This window comes from Callithrix jacchus, chromosome 10, assembly GCF_049354715.1.
Source record: "Callithrix jacchus isolate 240 chromosome 10, calJac240_pri, whole genome shotgun sequence".
NCBI lineage: Eukaryota > Metazoa > Chordata > Mammalia > Primates > Cebidae > Callithrix > Callithrix jacchus.
In genome coordinates, this window is record NC_133511.1 from 119,805,328 (window position 1) to 119,822,260 (window position 16,933).

A 16,933-nucleotide genomic window follows, 5' to 3' on the forward strand; every position below is an offset into this window, starting at 1 on the left:
GTTGCAACAGAGGCTGCCTGAGTTAGCAGATGCCGGGCCACAGCCCAGCCAACACCACGTTGCCTGTTTCCCAGAGAAGCTGGGACCAGAAGAGAGGTCCATGCAGCCTCCTGGGGCACAGCACAAGGGAGTGAAGAAAGGGGCTGACAGCCACATCACAGGAGGAAATCAGAAATTCTCTGGAGGTCATACCGGTAAGCAAAAACCACAGGGAGAGAATGGGAGGTATACGCTTGAACTGGGCTGCTTTCCAATCAGTTAGTGATTCAAATTAGCCTGTGCAGGGACACTTTCCAAGACACCAGGTCCTTCACCTCCCAACTCTCAACCCACTTGTGAGTTTAATCAGGAGGGGAATCTTCTCAAGGGCTCTTGTACACTGGAAAGCACTTGATAAGCCTAAGAGACTGGTTGGGCTTGGGTTAACAGTCTCACTTTGAGGACCCATTATTTGTTAAATAAACAAGGCATCAGGAGGCACAATGTCCCCACAGGCACTTTGCTGCCCAGAGTCTGACTCACAGAAGGTATCAGGCCTCGGCAGAGAGGAAAATGGTGTCTGTGAGGTGGAGCTGGGCACCTGTGAAGTCATTTCAAAGATTCTTGCAAAGCAGCTGACCTTCTTCCTAGGATCTAGGACTAGGCTGCAAAGTCATTCCCACACTGTGGCCACTCTGAAGAGACTGATGGAAGACACTGAGAGGCAGCATAGCCACATGTCACATGAGAACAGACAGAAACAGGGTGGCCAAGATCTCAAGAGAGTGAAGACAGGTGAGAGGAGGAGAAAGAGCAAAAAGAGAGACTCAGAGGCTCACAGAAGGCTCAGGAGTGGGGTCTGGAGGCCGGCGTGGCCGGGGGAGCTCAGGGCACAGACGGGCCGGCAAGGTACTCACCAGAACCACTTCAGAGCTGCGGGAGCTGAAGACTTCATGGGTCCAAGTCTGGCCGGGCTCAGGGGACCGGTCACCCTTGCGGTGTAGCTTCAGGCCCACTGTGTGGTGCCCCATGGTGTTCAGCAGCTGGGTCACTTCGCCCGACTGCAGGTTGTCAAAGTAGATGGTGGCACCCACAATCTGGTCCCCTGAGCAGGGAAGAGCAGGAAGCAGGTGAGGCCCACAGAGCTTCAAGGAAACAGCACACGGCCACCACACACTGTGCACTGGACTGACTTCATCTCACGACCACCCTGCAAGGTGGGCATGGCAATACCCATTGTACAGGCTTGGAAACTAAGGCTTAGAAAGGCCAACTCGTTGGTGGGCGCAATGACTCATGCCTGTAGTCCCAGCACTTTGGGAGACCAAGGTGGGTGAATAACCCGAGGTCAGGAGTTTGAGACCAGCCCGACCAACATGGAGAAACCCCGTCTCTACTAAAAATACAAAAAATAGCCAGGTGTGGTAGTGTACGCCTGTAATCCCAGCTACTCAGGAGGCTGAGGCAGGAGAATTGCTTGAACCCGGGAGGCAGAGGTTGCAGTGAGCCGAGATGGAGCCACGACAGTCCAGCCCGGGTACCCAAATCTGCAGAGCTAGTGGGTGGGAGCCAGGAGTGAGGTCTCCACTACCCCCACACAACTCCCTCCCCTGAGGACTATAAGTGACAGACACAGAGTAACCAAGGGAGGGCAGGGCTTAGGTACCAACCACCCTGATGCCACTGGGAACAGGCCCTTGGCAGTCACTTGCCCATTTCTGCCTGCTCGCTGCCCTTCCCTCTGACACCCCCACCTACCCCCAACCTTCAGCACCCGGTCCGCACCCTGGAGTGACTCACCCTCCTTGACCACCCCAGTGCGAGCCGCAGGGGAGTTCTGCATCACCTCCTGCACAAAGACGCCGTCGTCCCTCTGGGCGATGGTCAGCCCGTGGGAGCCGCTACCCTGCCAGTTGGGCAGCAGCAGCTCCCGAGTTGTCTCCTCCTCCTTCTCCATCTGGAACGAGGTGAGGAAGTGGAGCTGGGGTCAGTGGAGTGCAAGGACATGAGGGCATGGGAAAGCCAGTGATCTCTGGTGCTGTGAACTCCAGGGAGTGGGGCCGTCTGCAATGCACCTGCCCCTGTGGCCGGCTCACCTGCCAGGTGAGGTATTGGGGGTGGGGCAATTCATCTCACGTCCTTCCACTGTGGAAGTTCTCCCAAGACACAGCAGAGAAGATGGAAAGGTGACAACAGAGGCAACTGGCCCCAGAGGTAGCCAGCCCTTCTCCCTACCCCCCATGGCCCCAGCCTCCCATCCACATGGGGCCCACCCTCCCCACATCCCATCACCTCCGCCTCTCTCTGCCCCTCCTGGCTACTGACCTTTGCAGGATTCCACTCAAGAGCGAATGCCTTGCCAGAAGCCCACCCCGCTTTCCTCTCTTCCCCTTAGTCTCTCTCGTCGGGAATCTTCACAACCTAGGGAAAAGTTTATGATGATGCTCCAGTCAGCAGTTGGCATGCTCCAAGTGCCCGCTCAAGGGACAGCCAGGTACTCTGCTACCCAGGCCAGCCCACACCACTATCAACCTGACCCCCACCATCGCCGTCAATTCCACTTGTCCACGACTCTCCAGCCTGGCTTAGCAGAAAGGGGCTTCAGAGGAACCAGACTCAAGAGTCAGATTCCGGCTCTGCTTCCTCCTAGCTGTGGGACCCTGGGCAGGACACTTCAGTTTTCTGAACCTCCATTTCCTCATCTGTGAAAATGAAGATAACAGGCCAGGCATGGTGGCTCACGCCTATAATCCCAGCACTTTGGGAGGCTGAAGTGGGTGGATCCCTGAAGTCAGGACTTCAAGTCCAGCCTGACCAATATGATGAAACCCGTCTTGATTAAATAAATAAATGAATAAACAAATAAAAATCAGCCGGGCGTGGTGGCGAGCACCTGTAATCTCAGCTACTTGGGAGGCTGAGGCAGGAGAACCGCTTGAAACTGGATGGTGGAGGTTGCAGTGAGCCAAGATCGCCACACTGCACTGCAGCCTGGGTGACAGAGCAAAACTTCATCTCAAAAAAAAAAAAAAGAACATGGAGAGAATAAAGGAGAAAGAAGAGAGCACCAGCCAGCAGAAGCAGCTTCACATGCACACTCTCACCACAGGCTTTTTATTTTTTTGAGGCAGGGTCTGTCTCTGTCACACAGGCTGGAGTGCAGTGGCATGATCACGACTCACCACAGCCTCCCGAGTAGCTCGGACGACAGGCACGTGCCACCACAACTGGCTGTTTGTATTTTTGGAGAGATGGGGTTCTGCCATGTTGGCCAGGCTGGTCCAGAACTCCTGGGCTCAAACGATCTTCAAATGCTGGGACTCTAAGCAGGAGCCCCACACCCGGCCTCTCACTACATTCTCAACCACAGCTGCAAGAGGGTGACATTACCGTGCCCATTTCACAGACAGAGACTGAGTCTCTGAGAGCACAACTTACCTGGGGTACACATGACAGCCCAACTCTGCTGGGCTTGGACCCACGCCTGTAACTCCTTTGCCTCCCCACACCAGGTTACAACAGGCAGGAGACTCCTCATAGGCTGCCTCCAGCAGGTATGGCAGTGTCCCACTTCCCTCAGCAACAGACTCAGGCCACCTGGTCTCACCCAGCAGCTGGGAGCTCTGGGAGCCCTGCCACCAGCAGCTGCCTGAACAAAGGAGGCCCCGGCCCCACCAGGCACCGCCCAAGCCCTAGAGGCTAGAGCCCAGCTGAACCCACCTGGGGCCATGGTGAGTCGGGGCCCACAGGCTGCCCACACCACGCCCTGAGCCAGGCCCCTACAGGTGCAAGCATATAGGAACAAATTCGCCCTCCAGCCACAGGAGGAGCTGTCAGCTACAGGCACCCTGGAAAAACACCAGGCAGGACTCTGCATAGGGCCACAGACTACAGCCACCAGCACAAAATGGCAACAGCGGCCACAGCTTGAAATGGTGTGGGGGGATACTATCGGTCATGGGGAACCTAACCCAACGCCCCGTCTTCGGCTGTTTACAACCAGAAACTATCAGCAGTCAGTCAATGCCTGCATACCGGCTGCCTCCATATGCCCAGCACTACTTTGCACTGCAGAGGGAACCAGCCAGGGATGGACACAGCTGGGCCCAGCATTCAATTACATGCTGGCATCAGACGATGACTTCACGTCACTCATGCACATATGTGCCAGACAGGGAGATTTAAGACTCAGTTCCCACCAGGCGCAGTGGCTCACGCCTGTAATCCCAGCACTTTGGGAGGCCAAGGCAGGCGGATCACAAGGTCAGGAGATCGAGACCATCTTGGCTAACACGGTGAAACCCCAACTCTACTAAAAATACAAAAAACTAGCCAGGTATGGTGGCACATGCCTGTAGTCCCAGCTACTCGGGAGGCTAAGGGAAGAGAATGGCTTGAACCTGGGAGGCAGAGGTTGCAGTGAGCTGAGATCTTACCGCTGCACTCCAGCTTGGGTGACAGAGAGAGACTCCACCTCAAAAAAAAAAAGACTCAGTTCCTGTCCCAGATACACATGATGAGCAAGGTGTACTGGCTGTGACTGATTTTGCCACAGAGTATTCCAGAAGGCTTGGGAGCCTTCTGGGGAAAAAGAAAGATACATGGGGTCTGGAAGGTGCTAGAGGTGACTCTGAGGTGGGACTGTGTCCTGGGAATGTGTGGGCACTTAGCAGTTCCCAACTCAGACCGATCACAACATGGATGAAAGAGAAACGCAGACCCCAGGCCCCGACAGCCATCCTCCCCTTTGACAACGCGGAGTGGGCAATGGGCCGCCTTGTCAACACAGGTGCTGGCTATGAGGTGAGCAAAGACACTGAGCCTATGGGCTCAGGTGCAGACTGGGGAAAACACCATCGCCCCTCTGGCCGCAGATGAGGCTGCGATGGGAAATCTCTCTGACCCTTCCCTGTGTGAAACAGCAAAGCTGGGGCTTCAGTGGCACCTTGTCTCCCAGTGTCCAGACCTGCAGATAAGGAGCCAGGCAGAGGCAGGGAAGGAAAAAAGATCCCAGACTTCATCTCTCAGACAGAACTGAAGCCACCCCTTCAGACGGCCCGGACACCCCGTCCTCCTGGAGCAGGGCCCCTTCGCTCACCAGGCATCCTGGTGCTGTGCCAGCAGCCATGGAGGGGGAGAGAGCTAGCCGAGCCAGCTCACCCTCACCCACACCTCAGCCCCACCCTCCCTCCTTCCCTCCCTCCCAGTGAGTCACTGCAGCTGGCTGCAACAGCTCCAGACCTGCAAAGGGTAGCGCCTAAAACCCCAAGGACAAAGTGTCTCCTGGGCCAGACCCCCAGGTGCCAGAGGAACCAGGACTCCCCTGCAGACCGGCAGGTGGCTTCCCTGCCAGGGCCTCAGGCAGGAGTCCCTTTTGAGGCCCAGGAGAGACTTGCTACCTGCCTCAACCCAGGTGGCTCCTGAGGAGGGGAGAACCCATTCTAAGTAGAGACCAATCCATACCCAGCGAGGACTGGAGGCATAGGACGCGAGGGTGCAGGTTGGCCATGGCACAGCACCCAATCGCTTCCCGGCCAGGTGGGGCTGCCAATCACCCTGCCTGCTCTGGCTCTGGCCCTGCCATCCCGGCACAGCCTGAAGGGACTCCCCTCTCATCTGACCTGGGCCATTCAGTTTCAAGGAGGGGCGTGGAGATACTGAAGGGGATACGGAAGTAGGGGCATGGGATACTATGTAGCCAGGGTTTCCTGTTCTCTGCATTTGGGTCCCAGCCTTTAGTCTCTCCTCCACCTCTGGAGCCTGTACCAAGCCAGGTGGCCCTTCCTTCTCCTCCCATGAGAGTCAGGTTCAGCCAAGCTTTCCCCAGAGTCTGAGAGCTCTGCCCTGCTGCTACCCAAAGGAGGGTCTTTGGAGCTTTGGGGAATTTTGTACAATTCAGCCAATTGCCATAGCCACCTTCGGAGCTGGAAGAGACCTAGAGTCATGCCACCCAACGCAGCAGCCACATGTGGCTATTTAAATTTCAATCAATTAAAATTCAGTTACATTAAAATTTTAGCTCATTAACTGCACTAGCCACATTTCAAGAGCTCAGCAGCCACACGTGGCTACTGGCTACTATATTAGCATGGACACAGAGTACTTCCCCCACTGCCAAGAGTTTCATGGGATAGCGCTGCCGTTACTTAAGGATGGACAGAGTAAAGCCCAGAGAGGGGAGAGAATGGGCGTGTGCTGGGGCCCTAGTCCCCAAGCCTGCTAGCCCACAGCAAGGTGGTCCCAACAGTCTCCCTCATGATAGAAGGAGCGGGGCAGGGCTGGTCGAGGTGGCTCATACCTATAATCCCAGTACTCTAAGAGGCCGAGGCATGCTGATTGCTTGAGCCCAGGAGTTTGAAACCAGCCTGGACAATATGGCAAGACCCTATCTCTATAAAAAACAAAAATTTTAGTCCGGAAGCAGTGGCTCACGCCTGTAATCCCAGCACTTTGGGAGACTGAGGTGGGCAGATCACGAGGTCAAGAGATCGAGACCATCCTGGCCAACATAGTGAAACCCTATCTCTGCTAAAATACAAAAATTAGCTGGGAATGGTGGTGCAAGCCTGTAGTTCCAGCTATTGGGAGGCTGAGGCAGGAGAATTGCTTGAAGCCAGGAGGCAGAGGTTGCCATGAGCCGAGATCACGCCACTGAACTCTGGCCTGGCGCCTGGTAAAAGAGAGAGACTCTGTCTCAAAATAAATATATAAATAAAAAGTTTAACTTTATTTTTAATAAAGAAAGAGTAGGGCCAGAATGGAGACCCCCACTAAGGCAGAAGATTGCTTGGAGGGCAGAAAAGATGGTAAGGCCACTCCAGCTGCAAAGGTGACGGCACGCACGCCGGACACTGTGGGACAGACTGTAATTCAGGCCAGAAGCAGCAAGAGAACAGGCCATCCTGTCACTTCAAAACTGCAGAGAGCATGTGCCAAAAGGCAGGGCTCAGCCCATACCCTGCAGATTGTGGACAACGCCAAGGAGACCCAGGAGAACTCCAGGAAGCAGATTCTCGACCCTGGCAGATGGCCTCTGCCAGGGGTGACCTCCAGAGGAGCTCGTTCCTCCACTGCCCTCGGAGAACAGTGCCCCCTTCCCTGGAGAGCCAGTATAAAGACAGCCAGGATGGGAACCAGGCCAACTGCACTAGAGACAGCCTTGCAGCCAGCGTCAGTGTCGAGATGACAGGAATTGATATGTATACATTCCCCCAGAGACAGACCACAGGCCTCAGTGCCCAAATGCACCAAACGGGAGGACAAAATACATAACACAGGGGCACACAACTGTCCATCCACCCAGCACAGGCTGGACACAGCGGGCGACCTTCCAAGGGGGAGAAAATCACCCCCACCCACAGTGGGGAGGGCATCGCCAACAGTGAAACCTCCACTCAGCACATCGGCACGCACATGGACCAATGCACCCACTACACACACAAGGCCAAAGAGAAGCAGTCCCCATCCCAAGAATGAAATGACTCACGCCCAGAGTCAGAGACCCCTACCAGAAGGGAAGCCCCCAACATTTGGAATCAGGAGGGGAGAGAGGCTATTCAGAGAGACACACCCAGAAGACAGTATGCTTGCTCTCATAAACACTCATCAGGAGGCAAAGAGGAACAGAAAGCTCCATGTTGAAAGAAAAAACCCACACACACAAGTAGAGAGAATTCTACAGAGCACTCTTGTGTGCCAGGGACTGTGCTGGCAACGTCCCACACCTGGGGTCTCATTCAACCCCCAAATGATGATGCTATGTGAGAAGAATTAATATCCTGGCTGGACACAGTGGCTCACACCTGTAATCCTAGCACTTTGGGAGGCCGAGGCAGGTGGATCACGAGGTCAGGAGTTCTAGACCAGCCTGGCCAACATAATGAAACCCTGTCTCTACTAAAAATAGAAAAATTAGCTGGGCGTGGTGGCTCATGCCTGTAATCCCAGCTACTCGGGAGGCTGAGGTGGGAGAATTACTTGAACCTGGACCCAAGAGGTGCAGGGTACGGTGAGCCGAGATTGTGCCACTGCACTCCAGCCTGGGCTACAGAGTGAGACTCCGTCTCAAAAAAAAAAAAAATTAATATCCTTATTTCAGAGATGTGGAAACAGGCCCCAGAGATAAGACAGCTTGCCCAAGTGTGGGACAGAGTTGAAATGCAAGCCCAGGAGTGTCCGACCTCCCAAGGCCAACGATCTTTGCCCAAGTAGAGGGATGAAGGCACAGGGAAATACACAGGAGGAGACACAGGAAAATCCACAGAGGAAGATGCACAGAAAAGAGATTTACATGGCCAGGCACAATGGCTCACACCTGTAATCCCAGCATTTTGGGAGGCTGAGGTGAGCAGATCATGAGATCAGGAGTTCAAGACCAGCCTGACAAACACGGTGAAACCCCGTCTCTACTAAAAATACAAAAAAATTAGCTGGGCATGGTGGTGGGTGCCTGTAATCTCAGCTACTTGGGAGGCTGAGGCAGGAGACTCATTTAAACCCGGGAGGCAGAGGTTGCAGTGAGCCAAGATCATGCCACTGCATTCCAGCCCCGGAGGCAGAAGACTCCATCTTGGAAAAAAAGAGACATACACTGGAATGAGAACCAGAGGGACATCAGTGGGAAAATGGAGAGGGCTCCAAACCCGCTTCCCCACACTCCAGCCTCAGCTTGGCCCAACCTGTGGGCCGCAAACCCAGAATGGACAGTGCCAGGCATCCCAGAGCTGTGCATGTGAAGGGTCTTTTGCTTCTGGGACTTACTGAGGCTGGACCCCCAGGGGGCCAGGACCCTGAGCTGCCCAGCCCCCAACCCACTTCTATCTAGATTTCTCCTGGGCCCCAACAGGTGATAGACAAGAGAACATCTTCTGGGGCTCAACCAGCACCAGACTCCTGCTAGAGGCCAGCACTGCCAGGGCAAGACAAGCATTTCCACTGCTGGGAGATGGAATCAGTCATGATAGGGAGACCCTCGTCCCAAAGGAACAAGGAGAAACACAGGGGTGATGTCCCTTCTGGGATGCAGCTGCGAGACTTGCTTAGGAAAAAACATTATGCCCATTGTAACTGGAGCAAAAGTGTGCAGACATCTCAGAGTCTCAGCCAGCATTAGGACATTTACAAACCCACCTAGCTAATTCTCTGTGGCATACAGGGAGGAGGGGCAGGTTAGGGACGTGGAATCACCAGGAAGAATTAGACGAGCATGTTGCAAAATACACGCAACTTGAGCACTGGAGGCACCCCCAGAGAAAGGCACACAAGGAGACACACACACCATGAACACATGGAGACCCTCAGCCGCATTCTCCCCTCTACACAACCCAGAGCAGCCTGCAGCCCCAGCCAGCCTTCACCAGCTCACAACAGACACCTGTCATGGAGGCCCCACACCTGTTCACCTGGTGCCTGTGTCCCTTGAGTCTGTACCTCCTCCTCTGTGTGTGCACCTGCCAAGCCCCCTCCCTGCTCCCTGCCCGTAGGAGAGGGAGGCACCACCCCAGTCACTACTCCCACCAGGAGGAAGTTTTTCTAGCCTTGTCACTCAGCCCTCTCCTCCCCATCACCCCCTTCCCCTGGCCCCTTACATCATGCTGACTTCCAGGGCAGCCCCCCACAACCTGACCTCGCCAGCTGGTTGCTTTCTGACTCTGCTGTGACGCCTTTCTCCCTCTCTCCCTACCCCTCCCTCGCTCCCAGTGAGCTCTGAAGACCTGAAGCTCCAGGCTCTCACTTCCAGCAGCCAGGAAGATTCCTTCTTCCCTCTCTAGCCAAGAGGGCCTCTCCATACTCCTTGTGGAGTGTGGGACAGCATATTCTCCAGTGGGGAGTCCCCACACCTGGACATAGAAACAGGGAAGAGGGGGCCTTTAGCCAGGACCATTGGGATTCAGATACCAACTCTGAGTGTGGCGTCCCATAGGAGAGGGGGTGAAGAAGAATGCTTGGTCTTGCCCTAGGGGGTAGATTACAATTTGGGAGCTGCCTGTCTGCCCCACCCAAGGCTGGGATCTGGGGAGGGCGCTGCTTGCTCTCCCCCCAGCGGTCGGGCCACGCTACTACAGGGGCTTGAGGCCAGGCCGCTCGGGCTCTGTCGCCAAAGAGCTGCCCCCCAGCCCCACCAGGACAAGTAGCGGTAGACGGGATCAGCTCCAGGCACTTCCTCTTCCCCCAGAACCTCCGCTCCAGCCCCCAGGGACCGGGCAGGATGCCCCTCCCTGACAGGCGGTGTGTAGTGCCTTGCTCAGCCTGTTCAGCTGGGACCTGCACTCCCAAGGCTGTCCTCAACCTCCCAGAGGCCTCTGGACACAAACTGCAGGCACAGATCTGTCCAGGACCGAGAAACTCACTTCAGTCCTTACCTACGACCCGCACAGGCCAGCAGGAAACCGCCACCACCAGGGCAGAATGCCACTGCCATCCTCTGCCTCCAAGCCTCTCGACAATACAGGCAGAGGTGACACATCCAGGCATGCTACAAGGGGATGACCCTCATTCACAACTGGCCGGACACTCCCACAGGCAATGACACACACCTCACTCAGAGACATCGGCTGTGACATGGTCACAAGGACCTGAGGCCACAGCAGAGCGACTCCTGCAGTGCTCACAGCAACAGCCCAGCTGAGCTCTGGTGGGAACTGAGGCCAGCAGGGACGAAAAGGGGCTTCATTCCTTGGGAATCCTCCTGTGACCCACCCACCTGCCTCCCACACTCCCACGGTAACACCCAGGAATGCTGGAAACGGCGTACTCAGAAAGTCCTGGGAGTCTAGCTGAGGGCCTGAGCCCAGGGAAATCCCAGCACAGATGAACCCATAGGGGACGAAGAGAAGGAAGAAAGCCCTAGATACCTGCCACTGCCACCCCCACCCCCCTCCATGTAGCACATTCTAAATCCTCCCCGGCGGCCACCACCCTTCCTCAAACCTAAGTATGCAGAGCACGTGGCCAGCCCAGCTCCGGGTAGAGAAACTCTGGGGCCTCCGGAATGGTGGGGGAGAGAGCCACACGGTTCCCATGAGGAGTAGGACTAGCTCTCCCGGTCCGCCTCTCTGCCTGTCTTCAGGCGGTTCCCAAGTTCTGAAGAAGGTAGTAACCACACCCTAGAGACCCACACACCCCTCCGCCCCCACGGCTTTGCCCCAACTCCTCAAACCAGCTCCTCAGGCTCAGGGTGACCGGCTCTGCCAATTCCAAGTCCAGCAAAAGAATCCAACCTTGGCAGCACTCACCACCTTTCCCAAGGGCTTCTCGAGGGTCAAGATGACTCCAGGGACCCCCAGCTGCCTCCCTGCCCTGAGCTGACGCTGGCCTTCTCCCTCAACAGGCCCCTGTCTCCCACCCCAGGCCCTGGACCACGTCTGGCTGGCACAACTCCCCAACTCCTGGGGGTCAGCTCCTCAAGGAGTTCACAGACCAGGACCCCTGAATCGCTGCGGTGGGCCTCCTTTCCAGCCCGCATGACTTACGAGGCTCCCCATGTGTCCCTGTTCTCTGATCAGTGTCCCTGTGCATAGCCTCTTAGGGTCAAAGGCTTTAGAGAGGGTCTCAAACAGCCTCTAATCACATCTGCAGCCCCCAAACCCTGCGACCTCTCCTAGCTCCACTCTCACCCTCCTAGTCCCCTCACCCCTAGCCCATAGCTCACAGCTAACTGCGGGGCCTCCCCTGTCCTCCCCATTCTGCACACGCCACTACCCACGCGGTGGGGGGTGGGCAGCGCTGCTGTCACTAAGGGCAGGAGAAGGAAGCTTCCCCACATTCAGCTTCTGAAAGGAAGTGAGTGCCACACCCTGCCCTCGGGATTTCCCTCCTGGGGCGAGGATGAAAGTGAGAGCTAGAGCTACTCCCCAGAATTAGCCAGTATGGGTGCAGAGGCCCTTAAACGCCTTCCCCCACTCCCGCAACTTCACTACGACAGCCCCTCACTGTACTGCACAAAACCGACCCCACACCCACCATGCGCTGCGCTGTGCCAGGAAGGGCAAGCAGAGGGGAGAAGCCCTGCAATCCGGGGTTGGACTCTAACAAGACGAGTTCAAAACCAATTACTGGGCTCCCGCAATGCCCTTCCACAAACCCCCTCCACAGAGCAGGGCACTCTGCAGCGACCGCACGCTCCCTGGGAGCACCTCACCGCCACCGTCGCCCCGACGGGAGCCACACCCTGAGAAACCGGCAGGCACATCTCACACAACCCTCTGTGGCCTCATTGTGCAGAGGGGCCAGAGCCCTTTCCCACCTGGTTGTCGGGGCTCGGCTTCAACTGAGAACCCCCATCTGCCCCCTCCGAACCCCTCCCAGCAAGGGGCACACCAGCCCTGCTTGGGCCCCTGGAGTCCCTCATGGTCAGCGCCGCCAAGGGGCTACGCCCCCATATCCCGGGCTGGGGGGCCCCCGGCCCTGCCAGGGGCAGCTCAGGTCCTCGCACATTGCACACCCCTCCTCGCATGGGAAAGCCTTACATAACACAGCTCTGCACACACCCTAAGCACGCCGCCTTTCCAACCCCAAGCAGAACCTCGCCCCGGGCCCCCTCTCCTGGCGCGCGCCGCTGGGGCGCAGGGTTCCAGCGGGCGCAGCTTAGCCCTCCTCCCACGCCCAGCCAGGCTCCTGCCCCCAACTCCCACACACAGCCCCTTCCTCCTCCCCTTTGCCCCTCACCACTCCTCCCCGAGTTCTGGTTTGAATTAGTCACCGGCTCCAACCACCACATTCCTCAGGCTGCTGGCGCCGGGCCAGACGCTGGGGCGGGGGCCATCCCGCCCGGACGGGTTCGGTAGTTGGGTGGGGGGAAAGCGCCGCCTCCGAAGGGGAAGGGGCGGTCCGGAAGCCTGGCCGCTGCACAGCACCCCCTCCTCGCCCACCCCAGCGTAGGAATCTCCCTAATTATGTCCCCCTCCCCACCCATCCCGCGGAGAGGCACATTGCAAACTTCCAGGCTCCGCGGCCCGAGAGGAAGAAGGTTTTCTGGAGCGGAGAACCCGGAGGGGCAAGCCTAGGGCGGGGCAGCTAGAGGGGGCTGAGGGGCCCGTGGTACAGAACAGGGTGGGGCCTGGACGACTCGGGACGCGGTCAGGGGCGGAGGTGCCGGGAGCGCGGAAGGACAGCCGAGGAGGCGCGCGGCGCGGGGTGCCGCGGGGGCCATCCCGGAAACTTCCCCTCCAGTAAACACGGAATCCGAACGGAGAAGCCCCTGAGCCACCGCCCCATTCAGGGAGAGGAGGTGGGACAGAGGCCACCAGGCCCGGAACCGGGCGCCCTGCTTTGCAGTGGAGCCAACAGTCCGCCCTCCAGTGAAATACGGAGTGAAGCAAAGCACTTCTGAGCGATTTTCCAACTTTAACTAACTTGCGCCCCAACTCCGCAGGCAGCGCTCCACTCCCAGAGAGCGACGCGTCGCCCCCCCGGGCGGCCCCGTTAGTTCCAAACTGAATCCTCACAGTGACACCCCCAACTACGCGCCCCGCCGGAGCCCCGCAACCCAACTCCCCTCACCCGCCCTTGGTGCCCCGGCCCCGGACGGCGCCCCTACCTGCGAGCTCAGCCCCAGGGCACAGCCATAGCCCGCGCGGGGCCCGAGGCTGCGGTGCTGCGGCTGCTGGCGGCGACGAGCCCGGGTCGGGCGGGTCTGGCAGGGCGGGCGGTGCAGTCCCCGCGGCAGAGCAGCTCCGAGTGGCCGGTCCCCCGTGCGCGGAGGCGGCTCTTGTAACTCCGGCTCCGGCGGGCGGGTCTACCCAGAGCTGTAGGGAGAGGGCGGGGCAGGGCGGGGCCCGATCGGGGCTGGGACTGGCGAGCGGGACCGGGACTGGCGAGCGGGACCGACCCTAGAGGGACCCGGGAGGGGGCTGCTGGGGAGGGGGGCCAATGGGGGACGCGGGGACGTTGCTTTGCCCCCTGCCGCCATCCACTGCCCCGGTCCTATCCCGGACCCCGATCTGCTCTCCAGCGTGTGCAATGTGTGCCTTCACTGGACAGAAACTCCTGCGGGCTTCCTGGGCTCACCCTCACAGCTGGAACTTGAATCCACTTATTTTGCAGGAAGGGCCTGGGGGCTCTGAAGGCGGCCGGGGGCTTGGGTGATTCTGCCGCAACCTCCAGCCGGATACGGACCTTTGAGTTTTCTCTCAGCTTAGGCAACCACACTTCAGATCCCAGGCCTCAACCTCCTCGCTAGGTTCCCAAACTCCAGGAAGCCGCGCCCATTTCTCGCGTTCCCTCTTTCTGGGTGCCCCTCAGTCCCTACCCACGCAGAACCGGCTTGGATTCCCACCCCCAGGAGCCGGGGTCACCACTGCCCCGTGCACCGCCCTGCCGCGCAGGCCGCGGACAAACGGGGGTGAGGCCCGCAGGCGTTAGAGAGCGGACCTGACGCCCACCTTCCTCTCCAGACTCCCGCCTCCAGGAGCCGGAGCCCCAGCGCTTCCTCTGCCTCCCATTCCTTCTCCACACCCCTCTACGCGCCCCTCCCCCACCTCCCCGCTTGCGGGACGCTGAGTCTCCCATTTACAGCAATTTCCCACAGCCACTTCTAACTACAGGGAGATTTTATTAAACGCTTAATGATGGGGTGCGGGGCCTTCTGGCTACACGCTCCCTCCCCTCCACACCCCCTTTCTCTTCTCCCCCAGGATTCCTCTTGTCCTCTCTCCTAGGTGGCCACCCACGGAACACTCCAAGCCAGTGTCCCCTCCTTTCCAAAAGCTGGGAAAGAGAGACCCCAGGCTGGGGAACTGAGGAGACCTGGCCCAGGCAGGAGCGCCCTTCCTGCTGCAAGATCATGAGTGGGCTGGAGCTGAGACCAGCTCGGCCCTGTCCTCTGAAATGGCAAACATGTTTACAGGCTAAAAATACTCAGCAGTCAATTCTGCTGCCAGCCCTGGGGGCTGTGTCCAGGTCCAGTTACCGGCACAGGGTACAGGCTGTGGGGGAGGGAAGACACAGCCAGAGGAGCCACAGACATGGGCATTCATATAATGGACACAGAAGGGTAGAGCCGCGTGTGTAGACATCTAGACAGGCAGAGACAAGTGAAAACACAAAGCAGAGACTTGGACACCAGCATTTTCTCTCCCTCTCTCTAATACACACACACAGGTGCCCAGATCATGACTCAACCCCATGGCACAGGCAGCCCCGCCACAACACATCCCAAGCACAGTCATAGACCCAGACTTTCCCAAGAATCACCTCCTCCCCATTTTGTTCTGCACCCCTTATTTAAAGAGCACCTACATTATTTAAAGAAAAAAATCTAAACTTTTGAACTATGAAACGTTCTAGGAAAAAAAAAAAAAAAACACCCAGTTCAGGTATGATGGCTCACGTCTGTAATCCCAGCACTTTGGGAAGCCAAGGCAGATGGATCACTTGAGCTCAGGAGTTCGAGACCAGCCTGGCTAACATGGTAAAACCCCACCTCCACTAAAAGTACAAAAATTAGCAAGGAATTGTGGTGCACACCTGTAATCCTAGCTACTAAAGAGGTTGAGGCAGGAGAATCGCTTGAACTTCGGAGGCAGAAGTTGCAGTGAGCCAAGATTTCACCACTGCACTCCAGCCTGGGAGACAGAGCGAAACTCCATCTCAAAAAAAAAAAAAAGAAAAGTACAGAACATAGATGCCTCCCTCCTCCCCTATCCCAGTCCCTCTCCCCAAAAGTAACCATTGTTAACAGTTTACCAAAGGATTTTTAACTTTATGAATGAATCATCATTTGGTTCCTTGAAAAGAGCAAATGTTCCAATGTTCCCGGTGCATATTAAAATAGAGGTCGAGCCAGACACGGTGGCTCACACCTGTAATCCCAACACTTTGGGAGGCCAAGGCAGGCGGATCACGAGGTCAGGAGATCGAGACCACCTGGCTAACAGGTGAAATTCCATCTCTACTAAAAATACAAAAAAACTAGCTGGGCGTGGTGGCGGCCACCTGTAGTCCCAGCTACTTGGAAGGCTGTGGCAGGAGAATCGCTTGAATCCATGAGGTGGGTTGCAGTGAGCCAAGATCTCACCACTGCACTCCAACCTGGGCAACAGAGTGAAACTCCATCTCAAAAAAAAAAAAAAGAAAAAGAGGCTGGGCGCAGTGGCTCACATGGTGAAACCCTGTTTCTACTAAAATACAAAAAATTAGCTGGGTATGGTGGCTCACGCCTGTAGTCCCAGCTGCTCAGGAGGATGAGGCAGGAGAATCGCTTGAATCCAGGAGATGGCGGTTGCAGTGAGCTGATATCGTGCCATTGCACTCCAGCCTGGCGAAAGAGCAAGACTCTGCCTAAAAAAAAAAAAAAAACAGGAAAAATCGTCCGGGTATGGTGGCTCATGCCTGTAATCCAAACACTTTGGAGGCCAAGGCGGGCAGATCACCTGAGGTTGGGAGTTCAGGACCAGCGTGACCAACTTGGTGAAACCCCGTCTTAAAAAAATAAATAAATAAAATAAAACAAAGAAAAAGAAACAGGAGATGATTTACACCTAGGTTGGAAACACAGGCTATCTGCAAAAATGGAAATGGGGGTTTAGGGGAGCTGCTGGGACAGAAAAGGAAAAAGAGCATGGAAAGGCGTGCACACTGCGCCTTCGCCTCGACTGGATCCAAATAGCAGAGGCCAGAGTCCCAGGCTCAGAGCCAACTTATCTGCTCCATTGTTTGTTCTGGCCACCCTCTTGGTCAACAGGGAAGAAGGCAGAAGGGAGGAGTTGGTTTTTGAAGCAGCCCCAGAGCAGAGATCACTGTCCAAGTACTTCATTCAGGGGTATGAGCGTCAATATTACCTGGTAAGGGGTAGTTCTGGGGATTGGCTCTTGCCCCATTCAACTGGAAGGCTGGAGAAGGCTTAACCTCAACCCTACCCTCTAAAAACACATGATCCGGGCCGGGCGTGGTGGCTCACACATGTAATCTCAGCACTTTGAGAGGCTGATGCAGACAGATCACGAGGTCAAGAGAT

The 16,933-nt window shown here is 56.8% G+C and overlaps 1 protein-coding gene across 4 annotated transcripts in view; it reads right to left on the reverse strand.

The window, feature by feature from the left end:
* AHNAK (AHNAK nucleoprotein) overlaps nucleotides 1–13,662 on the reverse strand; it is a 102,092-nt gene extending 88,430 nt beyond the window's left edge. For all 4 annotated transcript variants that reach the window (XR_013523460.1, XM_009008326.5, XM_009008325.6 and 1 more), the window contains exons 1-4: nucleotides 13,517–13,662; nucleotides 2,305–2,400; nucleotides 1,780–1,936; nucleotides 897–1,084 (exon numbers count right to left, since the gene is read on the reverse strand). Coding sequence is in view for 3 of the 4 variants with exons in the window: in XM_009008326.5 (XP_009006574.1) it covers nucleotides 897–1,084; nucleotides 1,780–1,936 (345 nt within the window). In the remaining variant the exon portion in view is untranslated. The remainder of the gene's footprint in view (nucleotides 1–896; nucleotides 1,085–1,779; nucleotides 1,937–2,304; nucleotides 2,401–13,516) is intronic.
* Nucleotides 13,663–16,933: the final 3,271 nt, after the last annotated feature.